This window comes from Xenopus laevis, chromosome 6L (genome assembly GCF_017654675.1).
Source record: "Xenopus laevis strain J_2021 chromosome 6L, Xenopus_laevis_v10.1, whole genome shotgun sequence".
Taxonomy (NCBI): Eukaryota; Metazoa; Chordata; class Amphibia; order Anura; family Pipidae; genus Xenopus; species Xenopus laevis.
Window position 1 is genome coordinate 159,808,793 of NC_054381.1, and position 17,692 is coordinate 159,826,484.

Below are 17,692 nucleotides of genomic sequence, written 5' to 3' on the forward strand. Positions count from 1 at the left end.
TACATGTTATGTTCAGTTAGTAGAAAGATGTATGTGCTCAAAATAGAGAACCCATCCATCGACTGCCCATTATCAACCTCTGTAGAGTCAGGCGTGTTTGCAGCTCCCTATACAGCTGTAAGAATAACAGGATGAATCTGTATCAGTTTGGAGTTTCAAGGCCATCAAAGGGACCTAGGATCATAGAACCCACCATCCAGAATATTTAGAATGTGGCTCACAGGAGGAACTGATTTATTGATGGTTGTGTACCATCAACAGGGAATAGTTGACTGACCAGTGTCAACCTAAACATCCTCTCCTCTTTCAGTTGATGGAAAGTGGCAGAATTGGGGTCCGTGGGCAACATGCACCACCACTTGTGGTGGAGGGATACAGAAAAGGGAACGTACATGCTATGGTCCCTTTTATGGAGGGCAACCTTGTCCAGGATCCATGGAAGAATCAAAGCCATGTAATGAAAAAAAGTGTCCAGGTAATATCCAAATTGACATGTATTTATGTATATATGGGTTTTATAAAGATTCATTAACACTTCCTTGATATACATACATAGATCTCCCCAAAGCAACCTAATAGCAGAAGTCTTCAGGTACATCATGCTGCTATGCACAGTAGACTGATAGCCATAAAGCATTATGCTGTTACCGTACCCACATATTAGCTCTAAGAACCTATTTATCTCCCGCTAAATCAAATGAATCACTTCATCACCTTTTATCTTAAGTTCCCTGCCACTGATGTGTACAAATCTATATTTAAATCACAGCATTAGACTGGAACCAGGTGGCAATGCGCGTGCAATTAAGGTCCATTAAGGTTAATATGAGGAATCACCTTTCTAATAAAAGTACCGAGATACCTGTCTCAGTGACTGCTTTAATGACGTAATTATAATCCCGATAATGAGTTTAATCAGCTTGGCCACATTACGAGAAAACAGGTAACAATGTCTTCTCCTTTAATAGGTTTTAATACAAGGGATAATGCCTTTGTTTCTAATTCAGATTACAAGGGAGACAGAACAATAAATCTGAGATTCTGAGTCCAATTAATTACAGGAGAGCGGAAAAATGAGAGCGCTGTCTGTGGCACAAACACTCCTTATTTATGAGCTCGGCATCAATGTATGAAACGCTAATTGCATTCCTGTGTTTATCCGGGGAAAGTAACAATTACATGGTTCAAGGTGTCGCCTTTGTTTGTTGTTCAATGGCAACTAATAGAGAGTTTCCACTTTACACAACCTACATAAGTCAAATTAAGGGGGTTATTAAAGGGGGCAATTTACCCTCAGAATTCATATTGTTTGCAAACAGTACACCATAAATAGTCCATTCGCTTTCTGCTCTGGTTTTACCATTTCTCAAAAATTTGCAAGAAATTTTACAGAGCTAAAGCTGCCAAGAAATTCCACCAACTAATATATGAATTTGAAACTATTAAGGAAGCTTGCTGAGCAGCAGAAGTAGCTACAGGTTGGGCTACACCAATGCAGATTCTCATTTTGTAGCAATATGTGATGTGCTTAAAATAGAGAACCCAACATTGCCCCTATAGAGTGTTATCAGCCTCTGTAGAGGCAGAAGTGTTTGCCGTTTCCTAGTGATCCAGCTGTAAGATGAATCATACTTAATCCGTATCAGGTTGGGTTGTCAAGTGTCAACCATGAGACCTAGGATCATGGAACCCAGAATATTTCTTCTCCTTTCTCATTGTTTCTTGCCCTCATCTAATATCATTTGAACGTTCTTCCCTCTTCTACTTTCCATTTTCCTTTACTCCCTTTCCATCTATCTTTTCTGTTTGTTCAATATTCTTTATCACCCGTTATATGTTGTTCTTCTCCTTTCCTTTATATATTCTTGTATAGAAAAGAGGCCTTGACATGATATAAGGAAAAAAAGCCAAATGGTTGAGTGAAGATGGAGGCCCTCTAACAATTGGGTCTACATGGAGTTCACACCAAAAGTATTGGCATATTAATGCCGTATAACATAATCCTGGAAAGTTTCTCTAAGGTTAAACAATCCTTTTCATAAATAAGGAACCATGTAGAGTTTATTTTGCCCTGCTCCTCACTACAAGATGGTTCTTCTACAATCTGGATTGACTTATGCAAATGTCCCATGATTAAAAAAAACACATTTCTTAATTTTTCTCCAAATAAAGTGATGTTTTTATGTATTAGGTTCCCAGACATGGTTTCTCACGAGCAGATGACACAATCTGGCATTATCCCACCTTTCTGTTTTCTTTGTATCTTCCTTCTGGCCAAGATCTTTGCCAATAATCCGTTAATCATAACTCCTACATTACTCCTAGACAACGGCAGGATGCCAAAATTCTTCAAAGAAAAGCCAGTGGTAAACAGATATGACCTTTAACAAGAGATATCATGTTTCTTTTTTCCAGAACCGCATGAGATTTGCCCTGAGGAAACTTCTACTTCTGTTACTTGGCAAGAAACCCCGGCAGGAGAGATGACCACGGTCCGATGTCCTCGGAATGCTACAGGTACTGTAATATTAAGGAACAACTGCACCTTCCTAAATTCACTCCCTTTCAGTAGAGAGATTAAGATATATAGTATTTTATTAATTAATATGTATATTATTTGTTTGACTGCTTGTATTTGAGTCAACAAATTAATATTTATGCAAATTCGCTCCTTTTTCTAAATAAGAATCTGGTGGAAAAATCATCAGCCCAGAGGTACAGCAGTCCTATATAAGTAATAATCAAGGCCCCAAGCAGCTCCCTATCGTCAATCTTTTTAGGCCATCTTCTGTGTGTCAGTGACACTGCACATGCTCAGTGTATTCTGGGCTGTTGCTGAGAAGTTTAGCTTAGGGTTTCATGGGAAATCACTTAATAGCAACACTAAAAAGGTTAAGTAATATATAGCAACAGAGACAAGAGGAAAGTGTTGGAAGGGTTACTGTCTGCTCTCTCTCATTTCCCTACAGAAATAGGGATTGGTAGCACTAGATAGGTACCTAATATATAGAGACAAGAGGAAAGTGTTGGAAGGGTTACTGTCTGCTCTCTCTCATTTACCTACAGAAATAGGGATTGGTAACACTAGATAGGTACCTAATATATAGAGACAAGAGGAAAGTGTTGGAAGGGTTACTGTCTGCTCTCTCTCATTTACCTACAGAAATAGGGATTGGTAACACTAGATAGGTACCTAATATATAGAGACAAGAGGAAAGTGTTGGAAGGGTTACTGTCTGCTCTCTCTCATTTACCTACAGAAATAGGGATTGGTAGCACTAGATAGGTACCTAATATAAAGAGACAAGAGAGAGTGTTCTAAGTTTACTGCCTACTTTGTACATTTCTCCTACAGAAACAGGGGTTGGTAGCACTCGAATACACAGGACCAAGGACAGCACTTTATTACTCTGTAATAAAACTTACTTTTTGTTGGGCAATTCTTTAAATATAGCTTTGCAAATGGACCCGCACTCCGTTTATCGTGAATACAAATGTGTTTTATTTTTTAATGCATATCCATATAATGGATATGCATTATAAATAAAACACATTTGTATTCACGATAAAAGGAGTGCGGGTCCATTTACAAAGCTGTATGATATTTGACCAACGCACCCATCTTCATAATTTCGATCCTGTAAGAGTGCGCGCATATATATATATATATAGACACATAGGGACAGATAGAATGGAACATTTTGAGAAAATAACCAATTTTCAAACCGTCAATGGCAAAAATCAGATTTTTCTTTAAATCCACGGGCAATAGTTTGATCTCTTCTGATGCCGAGCTGACTATTGCGGCTGAACAAAGAGCGATCTGTTTACTTATCCCTTTCAGCAGAAGAAAGTCGGCTCTGACACCTGATGCGGAGTCGATTGTGAGCGCACAAAGGGCCGCACTTGTGTATTTGCAGGTTGAATGGGGAGTATCATAGAAAGAGGGGAAGCCGATGCAGAGCTGAAAGAAACAGATTAAACACTCACTGTTGATAATTCTGATGCCCTATTTGTTCCTTGCAGGGCTCATTCTCCGAACGTGCGTTTTAGATGACGAAGGTGACGCTTACTGGGAGCCCCCGACATACATCAGATGTGTTTCCCTTGACTACCGCAATATTCAGCAGATGGTAAGAGAAAACGTTTGGCATTTTACTCGTCTCGTTGTTTCATTCCATTCGTTCTTTCTCTCCTAAAACATTGGGCTCTTTAATAATGGAAGTCGCTGTCAGTGGCATAACTAGATGTTTCTGGGCCCCACAACAAATTCATTTTAGGGCCCCCAACATAACTAGAGGCTGTCCTTTTTTTACCAATATATTATAAAAGTGTTTATTATTTACAGCATCATGGGCCCCTATACCTCCTGGGCTCTCTGCAGCCGCTGGGTCTGCTGCCTCTGTAGTTACGTCCCTGGTCGCTGGTATCTTTAAACATTTTTTGTCCTCAGTACAAAGTCTTCAGGGGAACGGCCTGGAACATGTAGATTGTGATTTGTGTCATTATATATACACACCAAGCCACTCTCACGTTCCCCCTTGAATCCCGCTCACCTCCGTACCTTGTCAGCTCGCAATGTACCTCCTTGTAGCACTTGTCCAAAATGGAATTTAAGCTCTTAAATATGGTGTTAACGGGAAGCATTGGGGAGCACTTGTGCAGTTTTTAATCTGAGTGCCGCGTCTGAACCGGTGAAGAGGAATAAACACAGAGATTGTGTGGTTTTTGTTGTCAGCTCGAGTGTCCCCGCAGCTGCACACTGAAAGGCGGACACCCTTTGTGGTCTTGTAGTGATGAAAGGGCTCATTTACCAAAGAAGCACTCCGTGCAAAATACCACTATTTGCGGTGCATTACTTCTTGCACATGCCAGAAGTGCATTACAGGGCCAGAACTAGGGGTAGGATGGGCCACATAGTATTGCCTTGGGCAGCAATAATGCTTGGGCCAGTTCTGCACCATTAGCATTTGATTCACTGGTTCCAAGTCATTTGCCTATATAGAGACATCCCGCTAAGGGAAACCTGGAATTACCAGGCAAGTGTTACCCCGTGTACTTTGCACTTGCAGTAGTGGTGGAACTACAGAGGAAGCAGACCCCGCAAGGGGGTCCAGGGAACAGGGGGGCCCAGACTGTGGAGTCTGCTTCCTCAATAGTTAATAAAAAGCCCCCTCCTCCACAGCTGGAAGCAGACCCCGGAGGGGGACCCAGGGAACAGGGGGGCCCAGACTGTGGAGTCTGCTTCCTCAATAGTTAATAAAAAGCCCCCTCCTCCCCAGCTGGTCTCTTACCTATGGCGAGGAAGGGGGACACAAGTTGGAATGGAGTGGGTGGAGTCTCGGTGGGGCGGGACATGGGTGGATGGAGGCAGGACAGGAAGTGGGCAGGAGGATGGGGAAAGGAGTGTGTCAGGCCCCTCTGAAGATTTTTTTGCAGTGGGGCCCAGCACAATCTATTTACACCACTGACTTGCAGATAGGGTTGCCACCTTTCCCTGCTACTAACTCCAGACAGGGCAGGTGGGAGGTGATATCCCTGGGCAGGGCAGTGATGTCATGGGTGGGTCAGTTACATCAGAGGGGAGGGTCTATGACATCAGATATTGGTTGATCGCCCAATTTTCCTAAATTGAAAAACGGAGCAGGCAGTTTTGACCCGGACAGTCTTTTTAAAACCAGACAGATGGCAACCCTACTCATAGATCAAGCTGAATGGACATTTGGACACTATGTATACACTCTAAGGAGCTTCTTGCACACAACATGTTGCACCATTTTTAGTGTTCTGTGCTTGAAATTGCCTGTTGGGTCATAGTTGTCTTGGAAAATAGTAATTAAAGCAGCAGTTGCCACACTGAGAGAGGACAGATTGGTGTTGGGGCAGAATTTAGGGCAATTCAAGTGATAGTAAAGAGAGGATGTTTATTTAAACTCTTGGATAAGTCCTTCAGTGAGTGCGCTACATACTGTAGGTACGTTTCTTCTTCTACATGTTAAAGAGGAGACCACTCAAAGGTTGCATCTCCCTTTCATCTGCTCTCACACAAACACATAACACCCTTCATGTGACAGTAAAACAGTACGTTAGCAATTCTGATGCTTTTAGAGGTCATTTACCTATTCCTGGGAACACAAACTTACACTTGCACCCCAAGGAATGCTGCACTGTGCATTGAATGTTGGACTCAAAAACAGTGTCAGGGGGAGCAGACCAGCCGTGTCCTTACTGCTTCCCATAGAGCAAGAGGTAAGAAATACAAGAAGTACAAGTGCAAACAAATGGCCAATTGTATGTATGTATATCTTTATTTGTAAAGTGTTGTTAAAGAGCCACCTCACAATATAATGCATAAAACTACAATATAAATATAAGTACAATATGTAAAAGTACACACAGAGAGGACAAGTCACATAATAAATACAATAAATATACACAGTACACAGCGTTTCTATAACGACACAGAGCTTAAGTGCCATGTGGTAAGAGACACAGTAGGAAGGAGGCCTCTGCCCCATAGAGCTTACAGTCTAAGTGGGTGGAAAACATACAGGCACAAATTGGAGGGGAAAAAGGGCACAAGGTAAAGGCATGTCCAATTGATGCCAGGACTAGACTAATGTTCTAGTGCTCCAAAAGGTAGACTCTTAGGTGCAAATTCACAAAAAGGGCGAATTTTCACCAGCGAATGCTCCACCACACTTTGTACCACTTCGCTAGTACTAAATTAGTTACCACTACGCTAATTCACTAAAATGCAAAGTTGTGTCTCATCCCTGTGGAAGAGATTTCAACCACTTCACCCTTTAGTAAATCTGCCCCTTAGCTTTCTTTCTTGAAGAGATTGAGTGACGGTTTGTTCCGGAGAAATTCAGGGATGGAATCACAGAGCTAAAGAGCAGCAAGATAGAAGGGTTTGAGAGGAGAGGTGGATGTGATTGGTGTGAAGACAACTACAGTGAGACAAGAGAAGAAATGTAGTAAGGAGCAGGGGAGTGAAGGGCTGTGAATGTTAGCAGAAGGATTTTATATGATATCAATTGCAGGCAGCCATGGTTTTTAGTTGGGGTTGAGCAGGTTCCCTCTTAGGAGAGAGAAAGAGGATCCTGGTAGCAGAGTTTAATATTGATTGGAGGGGAGAGAGATGGGAGTCAGGAAGACTGGGTAGTAGGAGACTGCAATAGTCTAAACAAGATAGCAGAAAGGCATGGATTAGTGTTTTGGCTGTTGTTTGTGAAAGAAAGGGGCTATATTGGCTATATTGCGGGGGAAGAAACTGCAGGTTTTGGCAGTATTATCAATATGAGTAGAGAAGGAGAGAGAATGGTTGAAGATGACCCATCTTTTGTTTGCACTATTTAAGGTAAATGACTCCAATAATCCTGTATAACCATAATCACTTTTTTCATTTGCTATTATTTCTACTCAGAGGGCACAGGGTATTCAGCACATACTTTTCCTGTAACGTTCCTTGCAGATAAGGGAGCACCTTGCTAAAGCACAGCGGGGCCTCGTTGGAGAAGGAGTGTCCGGGGTAATACAGCACCTGGTGGATGTAACGCAGGAAGGATCCAGCTATAGTGGAGATGTCTTGTCCACCATTGACTCTTTGAGGAACATAACGGAAATATTCCGCCGTGCTTATCATAGCCCGAATAATGGTGACATACAGGTAAAGTGGATGAATGTTTTTTTGTTAGAAATCTATACAGTTGACTTACTGTGTGTTCCATGGACAAGGCTTAGTTCATCAACACAAACTTGATACATAACAAAAGGGGATGTCAGATTCAGTTTAGGTGAGGATTCCCAGTTCTGATCCCTACTTTAGAGTTAAAGGACTGAATAGAGTGTTACAGGGGAGACATATTATGTGCACCCAACCAGGCTAACTACACACTTACATAGGCCATTTCTTTGTATCCTTCTTATGAATATCAGGGCAACAGATGTGGTCTGGTGGCAGCCCCTCAGCTTTTTTTTTGCTATTCCTACAAATTCATAGCCTTTTATAGACATGACCATCATCCTAAATTCTAATCACTTTGGACCAAGTTGGATTAACATGTTGTAGGCAACTCATCGAAAGATTGTGCCAATTTAGCCTTAATAAGCATGTACGGAGGTGTCAAATCAAGGACCATGGCTGAATTTCCATGTGGGGGTAGTTGGGATTTGATACACTTTACAACCTCCATATTAACACCAAAACATGCATGCCCTGTATAAGAAATGTTAAAACTCATCTTCCAGTGTCCTGAACTTAAACAGCAGCCTTGTAGCTTTGGATATCGCTTCTCTACATTCTGCCATGCAACAACCTACAAAGAGTTGACTTGCTGAATCCATTTATTATGGTCTTACATGAGGGTTTAATTGTTGTTCATATAATTCTATCTCTGCCCTATCACAACCCATACAATAAATATGCACTCAGGAAATTTAGAAAACATTTATAACTAATCAACCATCAGATAACTCTTGCCACACTGGTAGAGCCAGTCTCTGAAGATTGTTTCAAGCTAGCTGAGATATTTATGTGAACATAGGGCAACAATCATGTAGTGATGTCTTCCCAAAGGGGATGCAATTCCCTTATAATCATGCTTTACAGATAGAACATAATGTTCAAAAAGTTCTTTCAAGTGAGAACATTTCCAACTTATCATGGTTGGAGAAGAAGACTTCATTTTGTATGGATTTTACCAGAAATTCAACACACAACTGCAGTAGTATCTTTCTGGGGTATCACTTTTAGATACTGTACATTTCTACATACCTGTGCAAGTTTGGCAGACCACGAGTAGGTCTGAAAAGACACCGAGATGCAGACATATGTGGTGTAGGCACAAATAAAGCAAATGATTATGAAAGAGGTAATTAAGCTAAAAACCAAGAGCATCAACATAAAATATCTTGAGAGATCTTGCATGCCAAGATTCCCGAGCCAGCATTTATTTATCTTTATATTAAATGTTAAATCTGCTATAGTGTGAGAGCTGGGCAGGAAGGTGTTGAACAACATGAGAAGACGGGAGCAGTCAGATAAAGAGCAAAATGTTCTTCTAAACCTCCGCACTCATGTAGGTACCAATCTGTCCATATGTTAATTGCCTTACAAATCCCGACTGTGTTTATTCTCTCCCTGAAGAATTTTGTACAGATCATCAGCAACTTGCTGTCAGAAGAAAACAGAGACAAGTGGGAAGAAGCCCAAACGGTATGTATCAATATGCTACTACTTTTAGAAGATCTACTTGATCTGTGGTTGAAATAACTTTGGGGGAACTGTGACATTTGCTATTCTGGTACCCCTGGAACTATAGCAGGGTGACTGTAACCCCGTTGTTTTTATATATCTGTACCCTTGTTATAAGCTAAGGGGCCCAGTCTGAAGGTCAGTTAGGGGGAGATTTGGGGTGAGTGTTTATTTGTGCCCTGGGTACCCCTGGAACTATAGCAGGGTGACTGTTACCCCAATGTTTCTATATATCTGTAACCTTGTTATGAGCTAAGGGGGCCCAGCCTGAAGGCCAGTTAGGGGGAGATTTGGGGTAGTGTTTATTTGTACCCTGGGTACCCCTGGAACTATAGCAGGGTGACTGTTACCCCAATGTTTCTATATATCTGTAACCTTGTTATGAGCTAAGGGGACCCAGCCTGAAGGTCGGTTAGGGGGGAGATTTGGGGTGAGTGCTTATTAGTGTCCTGGGTACCCCTGGAACTATAGCAGGGTGACTGTTACCCCAATGTTTCTATATATCTGTAACCTTGTTAGGCGTGCTTATTTGTCTGAAGGTCAGTTAGGGGGAGATTTGGGGTGAGTGCTTATTTGTGTCCTGGGTACCCCTGGAACTATAGCAGGGTGACTGTTACCCCAATGTTTCTATATATCTGTAACCTTGTTATGAGCTAAGGGGACCCAGCCTGAAGGTCGGTTAGGGGGGAGATTTGGGGTGAGTGCTTATTAGTGTCCTGGGTACCCCTGGAACTATAGCAGGGTGACTGTTACCCCAATGTTTCTATATATCTGTAACCTTGTTATGAGCTAAGGGGGGCCCAGTCTGAAGTTCAGTTAGGGGGAGATTTGGGGTGAGTGTTTATTTGAGCCCTGGGAACCCCTGGAACTATAGCAGGGTGACTGTTACCCCAATGTTTCTATATATCTGTAATCTTGTTATGAGCTAAGGGGACCCAGCCTGAAGGTCGGTTAGGGAGAGATTTGGGGTGAGTGCTCATTTGTGTCCTGGGTACCCCATGAACTATAGCAGGGTGACTGTTACCCCAATGTTTCTATATATCTGTAACCTTGTTAGGAGTGCTTATTTGTCTGAAGGTCAGTTAGGGGGAGATTTGGGGTGAGTGCTTATTTGTGTCCTGGGTACCCCTGGAACTATAGCAGGGTGACTGTTACCCCAATATTTCTATATATCTGTAACCTTGTTATGAGCTAAGGGGGGCCCAGTCTGAAGTTCATTTAGGGGGAGATTTGGGGTGAGTGTTTATTTGAGCCCTGGGAACCCCTGGAACTATAGCAGGGTGACTGTTACCCCAATGTTTCTATATATCTGTAACCTTGTTATGAGCTAAGGGGGCCCAGTCTGAAGGTCAGTTAGGGGGAGATTTGGGGTGAGTGTTTATTTGTACCCTGGGTACCCCTGGAACTATAGCAGGGTGACACCCCAATGTTTCTATATATCTGTAACCTTGTTATGAGCTAAGGGGACCCGGCCTGAAGGTCGGTTAGGGAGAGATTTGGGGTGAGTGCTCATTTGTGTCCTGGGTACCCCTGGAACTATAGCAGGGTGACTGTTACCCCAATGTTTCTATATATCTGTAACCTTGTTATGAGCTAAGGGGGCCCAGCCTGAAGGCCACAAGGGTTTGTTTGTTTTTTTTCTGATGTCCCACCGGCCCAGACACTGTGTCTGTAACCATTTTATAAGCTGAGGGGGCTCAACCTGAGGGTCAGTTAGGGGGAGAATAGGTCAAAAAGTTAATTACAAACTGTATAATGACCAATTAAGAAAAACATTAGAGAAAAGCATTGTTAATGGTAAATGTTGATTCATTGATACTGGGACTGGAATTCTCTGGTGTCTTGCAACGTGTGCACCAACCTCGATGCAACTCATCACAGTATCCAGCCTTCAGCACATGCTCCGGGCAAGTTTATTGATTAACTGGTGCCTGAGGCCAGACAAGCAACAGGAGATAAACTGACATAATGAGTCCATAAATATACATTGCTTATTTCCATGACAATGCTGCAAGAGGTGAAGACTTAATCTTGCAAGCCCAGACAATATCTGAATTTGACTTGAATAAAGGTACATTTATTGTAATTAAAAGGAATTAAGGCTGAAACTATAAACTAGCTTGAGCACAAGCCTTGTTGTAAAGTGAAGCCCTTGGTGCAAGATGGGCATAACTTCTAGTTGATGGGTCACAAAAATTACTTCTCTTTGGGGAACAAAAAAAGCCTCAAAAGAAGGAACAATCCTTCTTGATTCCAATCAGACCTGTCCCTGTATCAGCCTTAGGGATGTAGCGAACTGTTCGCCGGCGAACTAGTTCTCGCGAACTTCGACTGTTCGCGTCCGCCGAATGTTCGCGAACGTCGCGCGACGTTCTCCAATAGGCATTCGCGTCAAAATCGTTCGACCATTCGACCATTCGATCGCTAAAATCGAAGGATTTTCGTTCGAATCGAACGATCGAAGCCATTGGATTGAATGAAATCATTCAATTGAATGGCTTCGATCGTTCGATTCGAACGAAAATCGTTCGATCGACCGATTAAAATCCTTCAATCGTTCGAATCGAACGATTTTCGGATGTTCGAAGTTCGCGAACAGTTCGCGAACTGTTCGCATTTTTTGCCGGTGTTCGCGAACGCCGTTCGCGAACACATAAACGGCAGTTCGCTACATCCCTAATCAGCCTCATACTATGAGTATTTACGCCTGTAGACTTGTATTTTCCATTATATTTATATTATTGGGATAAGGCTATCATTGGTTGGTCTCCTTCAATCTTACTTCATAACCATTTTGGAGTTTAGGAAACAATGTTGGAGAGATAGATCTTCAGAGGGCTCCTTAATAATGCTTTATTTGCACTTTAATTATTTATTCTAACCAAGTTTGCTCCATACATTAATTTCCACCTTCCTTCAGCCCCCAATCAGAAGCTTTCAGACTCTTCCTTGTTTTTATTTCCATCTCTGTATTAACTTTTATTACTTTATACTTAAGTACTTGACCCTGAAATTGTACAACTTCCCCAATATAAAATATGTACTTATTCGGGTGCTTGAGAGGCAGAAAGTGTACAGCCATAGAGTCTTCTCATATATTTAACTCAATTAAATTGATGAATACTGTCTGATACAACTTCTCCTACATGGTCTAATCTGGTTTATTGGCCAATTTCTCTTTTCTAGACCACCAGTCAGAGTAAATACATAAGGTGCCCAGAAATTACTGTATGTTACGCTTCATAAACTTACCAGTCCATCATCAAAATACAGAAATTTCCTTGAAATTGGAAGGCAGCTTCCAACTACCATCATCAAGCATAAAAGATATGCCTTCAAAGCAGCAGTGGGTTGGACTACAACACTCTGATAGCTGGTTACAGGGAGGGGGTGGAGCAGGGAGTCTGTCCCTCAACCAGGGGGTAGAACAGAAACTTTTATGGGAGGGGCTCCCAGTGGCTCATTTTTGGATTTCTAACTTGGAGGCAAGTTTTGGAGGCATAACGACTATGTCTACTGCCAAACAGGCCCACCTGTAATATCCCAGACCCCATAGGGGTTACCAAATAACTAATTACAGCACTTATTTAGTGCCCCCCTCCAGGACATTTTTCATGCTTGTGTTGCTCCCCAACTTTTTTATGTTTAAATGTGGCTCACGGGTAAAAAAGCTGGGGGAACAGAACTTCTCATGGGTGAAGCAGGGAGTCATCATCAAGCAGTGGGCTGGATTAGAACCCTCTAAAAGAATTTTTCATGGGAGAGGCTTGGAAGACTTTAACTTCAGAAGTAGTCTGGGCTATAACCCTTTAATAAAAGCTTCTATGGGTGGCGCAGGGAACCTGTCACTCATGCAGTAGGCTGGACTTGAACTCTCTAATGTAAGCTACTATGGGAAGGACAGGGAGTCTTTCACTGAAGCAGTGAGTGTGGCTCAAACACTCTAATGGCAGCTTACAGGGGGAGTGACATTAAGTTCTTAACCCAAGGAACAGGTTGGACTAGAACACTCTAGTGGTAGTTAACTGGGTGTAGGTGTCCAAATCAAGCAAAAAATGCAGATACATGATTGGTGCAATTCGGCCCCAATGTTAGCACGAGTGCAAACATGAACAATTAATATGATGACTTTATACCAGCAGAGGGCGCTACAGAGGGGCTGCAGTTCTTGATGTTCTAATAAATGAGAAACACGTACACTTCCACCAATGAGATTTATTATACCCTGATCCCGGAAATAGTCCCTTGAACCAGTTGAGGATGTTAACAGCCTTTTTGATGTTTTTTTGCGAAGGGTTTTGCCTGAAAACTGGAATGATTCAATTTTTTTTTTTTTTTTGCTGAAAACTTGATCAATTCCAGTTTTTTGGATTTCAGGACTCGAACTCTCAGAATCGGGTTTTTGCCATTCGATTTTTTTTCTTAAATAAAATTTGAGTTTTGAGTTCATTTGAGGTATGAAAAACTTGAACACTCAACCTTTGATAAATCACTCCCTAAAAATCTGGGGTGCACGATCACTATTTCATATATTATATTCAGTGGGTCAACACCCCCTTCATTCAAACATGTCTTTCATTGTAGGTTACATCTTAGTACAGTATGTGAGTATTAAACGTTGAAACAAACTGTACCATGATAATAAAAGACACGTTTGAATAAAGAGGGTGCAGATTCATTATACAGAGAGAATTATTTATCCTCAAAAAGGTTGATTCAATCCAATTTGGAGCATTTTCCTACCAACGTGAATTTTAATTGAATCTGCAGTGATTATACAGAGGATTACTGTATATAGCCAAGAATTAGAATTGATTTATAATGTAGAACTAAAAAAAATGGGGTGACAAATCAGGGTTGGACAACTGGAAGTCTTGGAATGTGGTTTTGGGTTGGGTTAGACCAGGGGGATCCATTCCTTCAGCTCTTAGCTTTACAAAATTTTGGGGGTGGTCATTTTTATTTTATTTTTAACTGGACAGATTTAAATACGGGAAATCTCATAAAATAACCCAAAAATAATCTCAATTAGGGAAGCAAAGCAGCAGGCAGATTCCGAGGAACAGTGCCAGCTTTGAGGTCTGAATCTCAACCCTTTGTGCTTTGTGTCCCGCAGGTGGGGCTGAGCGTTAAAGATCTGTTCAAACTGATTGAAGATTTCATCGAAGTCATTGGATTCCGCATGAAAGACTTCAAGGACTCCTATCAAGTGACGGACAACCTGGGTAGGTTATTTTGTGGCTGCCATCAGCTGATGCACGGCCGGATTCAGTACCCAGTCTGGCTGCCGTCTGCACAAACACAAATATTTCTCTCCCTTTCATCATGTCTCCTGTTCAGCCACTAGGTTGCACTGGCTGCTTATAAGCTCTTTGTAGGCTCTCGGTGGGAAGGAGCTTCACAAGTCCATTCCTGCAGCTGAGCTGTGATTGAGTTTACTGCATTATCTCATTGAACTGCTTGGCAGAGACTCAAATGCAGCGTTCTGGCACATCCCTCATCTTGCCCGAGCCATTATTTGTCCTCTTCCACGCGTTCTCCTGCTCGATGCACCAGAGGAGACTAAAATTCCTCTAAACACTTCATATGGGAGAATTTTAGATACAAAGCCAAGACTGAATATTATTATTGTTGTGCTGCAGTCGTAACCAGTGTGGACTGGCCCCGGTGTGTCAGCAAAAGGGTTTAACGTGTTTAGACTTGCAATAAGTTCATTTTCGGGGACATCCATGGGGGTGGGCAGTAAGTGACAGGGCCCTGTCTTTTTCATTTTTACAAATAAATTGGTATAGAGCCCTCACCCTTATCTTAAAAGGCCAGATGTATTTTTCTTTCCTTTATTCATGTCTGTTGCTGCAGTTAAGTGTTTGCTAAATTGTCTCTCTCATGGCTGTGCCACCCACCCAGCCTGAGTTATAGTGAAAGTATGTGCAACAGACTCGAGCCCTTAGAACGGCCATCGAATGCAGTGAGACATTTAAGACATTGTACTACAGAAATACTACTCAAAACGTTATCCACATAAACAGATACAAGAGTCCTCTGCACTCAACCCATTATCAATATATTTAAGACATTGAGACATTTTGTGCTACTTCTACTGAAAAATGCCTTACCCTTTAAACAAAACAGGGATTGTTTGTCCATATATTGCAATATATTTAAGCTGGCCAACTACGTCACAGTCATCCCATATCTGGCCAGTCCTACACTCAATTTTCATCTGATTCATTAAGAATTCTATTGCTTCATTATACATTTTATAAAGATGGCCAATAAAAGGACTCTTGTATTTGTCTGTGAAATTTGTAGTCTCATTGCACCCCCCGCTTAATGGTTTTAAAAATTAGTGGTGAGCACAACTTTCCCTTGTTTGTAAACGTTATCCAGCCATCTGGTTATGGGGGCTCTCTATGTCCCGACTATAGATTGTATTTGCACCTATACAACAATTGTGTGATTTCAAAGAAATGTTTGCTCTATCTGCAGTTTTATCCCATTTTAGGAAGGTTCTGCGACATTATGTTTGGGGTCTGACTATGAGCTGTAAGTGCAGAACACAGCAAGCATGTGTCTGCCACAGGGCCCCTTTACAGCCTGAATATGCCACTACTACAATGAGTAAATTAGGGGATGGGTAGGGTGTGGGAAAGGGGTAATGCCTATTTGCTTCTCCTTGCCTACAATTTCTTTAGGCTGTAAGACAGGGTACAAAGTCCAACATTGGACCCTAAATCCTCCAGCTGTTGTCAAAACTTCAGTTCCCATATTCTCCAAGAGCCTAAGAATGTCAGAAGTACTTTGTGTTAAAGTTGACTGACAAATGGAGGCGGCTGCATGTTGGACCTTAAGGGGCTCCACATCAACCATTCTCCCAGCCTAGAGCCCATTACAGCTGTAAAGTTCAGTGTGATATTATGAAATTCTTATGCTATTTTGAGGGTTTGTGGAGTAAAATATCAAAACTCATGGAAGTATGGGATCTGTTATCCGGAAAGCCATTATCCAGAAAGCTCAGAATTACAGGAAGGCCATAGACTCCATTGACATCCTTTTTCCTTTATAACAATACAGCAATAGCTTGTACTTGATCCCAACTATGATATAATTAATCTTTACTGGAACCAAAACAATCCTATTGGGTTTAATTAATACTTTAAGGATTTGTTAGTAGACTATGGTGATCCCTTATTTGGAAAGCACAGGTCCTGAGTTTTCTGGATAACAGGTCCCCTACCTGTACTACGAAAGTTATCACTCATTGTTCTTATGACAGAGCATTCTGCACCAGGTCCTTCTAGCCTTCTTCTCAGGGCAGAGAAGTGGAAAAGCTAAAAGACCCTGGGCCAGAATCACCAAATTTCCTCTTCCTCTTGCAAACCTTCACACTCACGCCGCTATAGTTCATTAAAAGTAACAGAATACATTTTTTTCTAATTCTGTTTTTATCTGAAACAAAGTTCTAAGCATATTCAAGCGGCCGGCAAACAGTGCAACAGACATCAACTTCCCCATGAAAGGCTGGAGAGGGATGGCGGACTGGGCCAAGAACTCAGAAGATAAAGTCTCTGTTTCCAAGAGCTTGCTATCTACTGGCGATACAGGTACATCTACTACTTGTTCTACTGCTACTAGAACTGTGCTCTACTTTATATTTTGGGTCAAGTTCCCTTTTGAGATAAGCCATAGTTCCAAGAATATCTTAGGCAGTGTTTACCTCAAACCTCACCAGGGGGTTAACCGCAATGTTTGGGAACCATGTGCTTAGCGCCATGATTGGAATAATGTGGCATGAGGTATAGATTAGTAGGCTTATTTGACTGTGCCTTTGTACTGTTGTTTTACTCAACTGAAGGCAATCCTGCTTAAAAAATGAAAAGACGCCGGCAGTTTTTAGAACTTTTATGACTTTTCAGCATACAGGATATGATGTCACTCACTAAGGTGGCAAAGGAAACTCTGGTGAACCTTAGTGAATTTCTTCTTCTTTCATCATACTCATACCATGCGCTCTACTTCTTTCCTCTTCTTTTCTTTAATAATCTCCCACCGTTTCTCTTCTTCTCTACCCAAACTATATGACCTTTCATCCTCCCTGTTCTTTGCTCATCTTTATTTCCATTCTTCTCTCCATTTTCACTCTACTTCCTACTATGGAGGCCACCATTTTCCTTGTCTTAATTTTTCTTCTGAATCTTCTTTCCTCTTATACCTTCCATAATTGGTGAGAAGGTCCAGTTTTAATACTATTGTAAAGAATGGGGTAACGAAGGAGAGTCATGTTGCTGGCAGGTAAAGCCTGGACTTATTGAAATTCTTCCTTGTTTCCCATTGGAGCAGTCTGATGGTAGTCACAGTGAAATGAAAGTTGAATTGGTGAAAATGAAAGGAGAACGGTGTGTTCAAGAGCCAGTTTTCTCGTAGAATAAGGGG

The 17,692-nt window shown here is 41.7% G+C and overlaps 1 protein-coding gene across 6 annotated transcripts in view; it reads left to right on the top strand.

Moving 5' to 3' along the window:
• LOC108718612 (adhesion G protein-coupled receptor B1-like) overlaps window positions 1–17,692 on the top strand; it is a 323,650-nt gene that overhangs the window by 201,873 nt on the left and 104,085 nt on the right. For all 6 annotated transcript variants that reach the window (XM_041566669.1, XM_041566667.1, XM_041566668.1 and 3 more), the window contains exons 8-14: window positions 311–475; window positions 2,416–2,517; window positions 4,027–4,133; window positions 7,478–7,672; window positions 9,152–9,220; window positions 14,376–14,484; window positions 16,720–16,863. In XM_041566669.1, coding sequence (XP_041422603.1) covers window positions 311–475; window positions 2,416–2,517; window positions 4,027–4,133; window positions 7,478–7,672; window positions 9,152–9,220; window positions 14,376–14,484; window positions 16,720–16,863 — 891 coding nt within the window. The remainder of the gene's footprint in view (window positions 1–310; window positions 476–2,415; window positions 2,518–4,026; window positions 4,134–7,477; window positions 7,673–9,151; window positions 9,221–14,375; window positions 14,485–16,719; window positions 16,864–17,692) is intronic.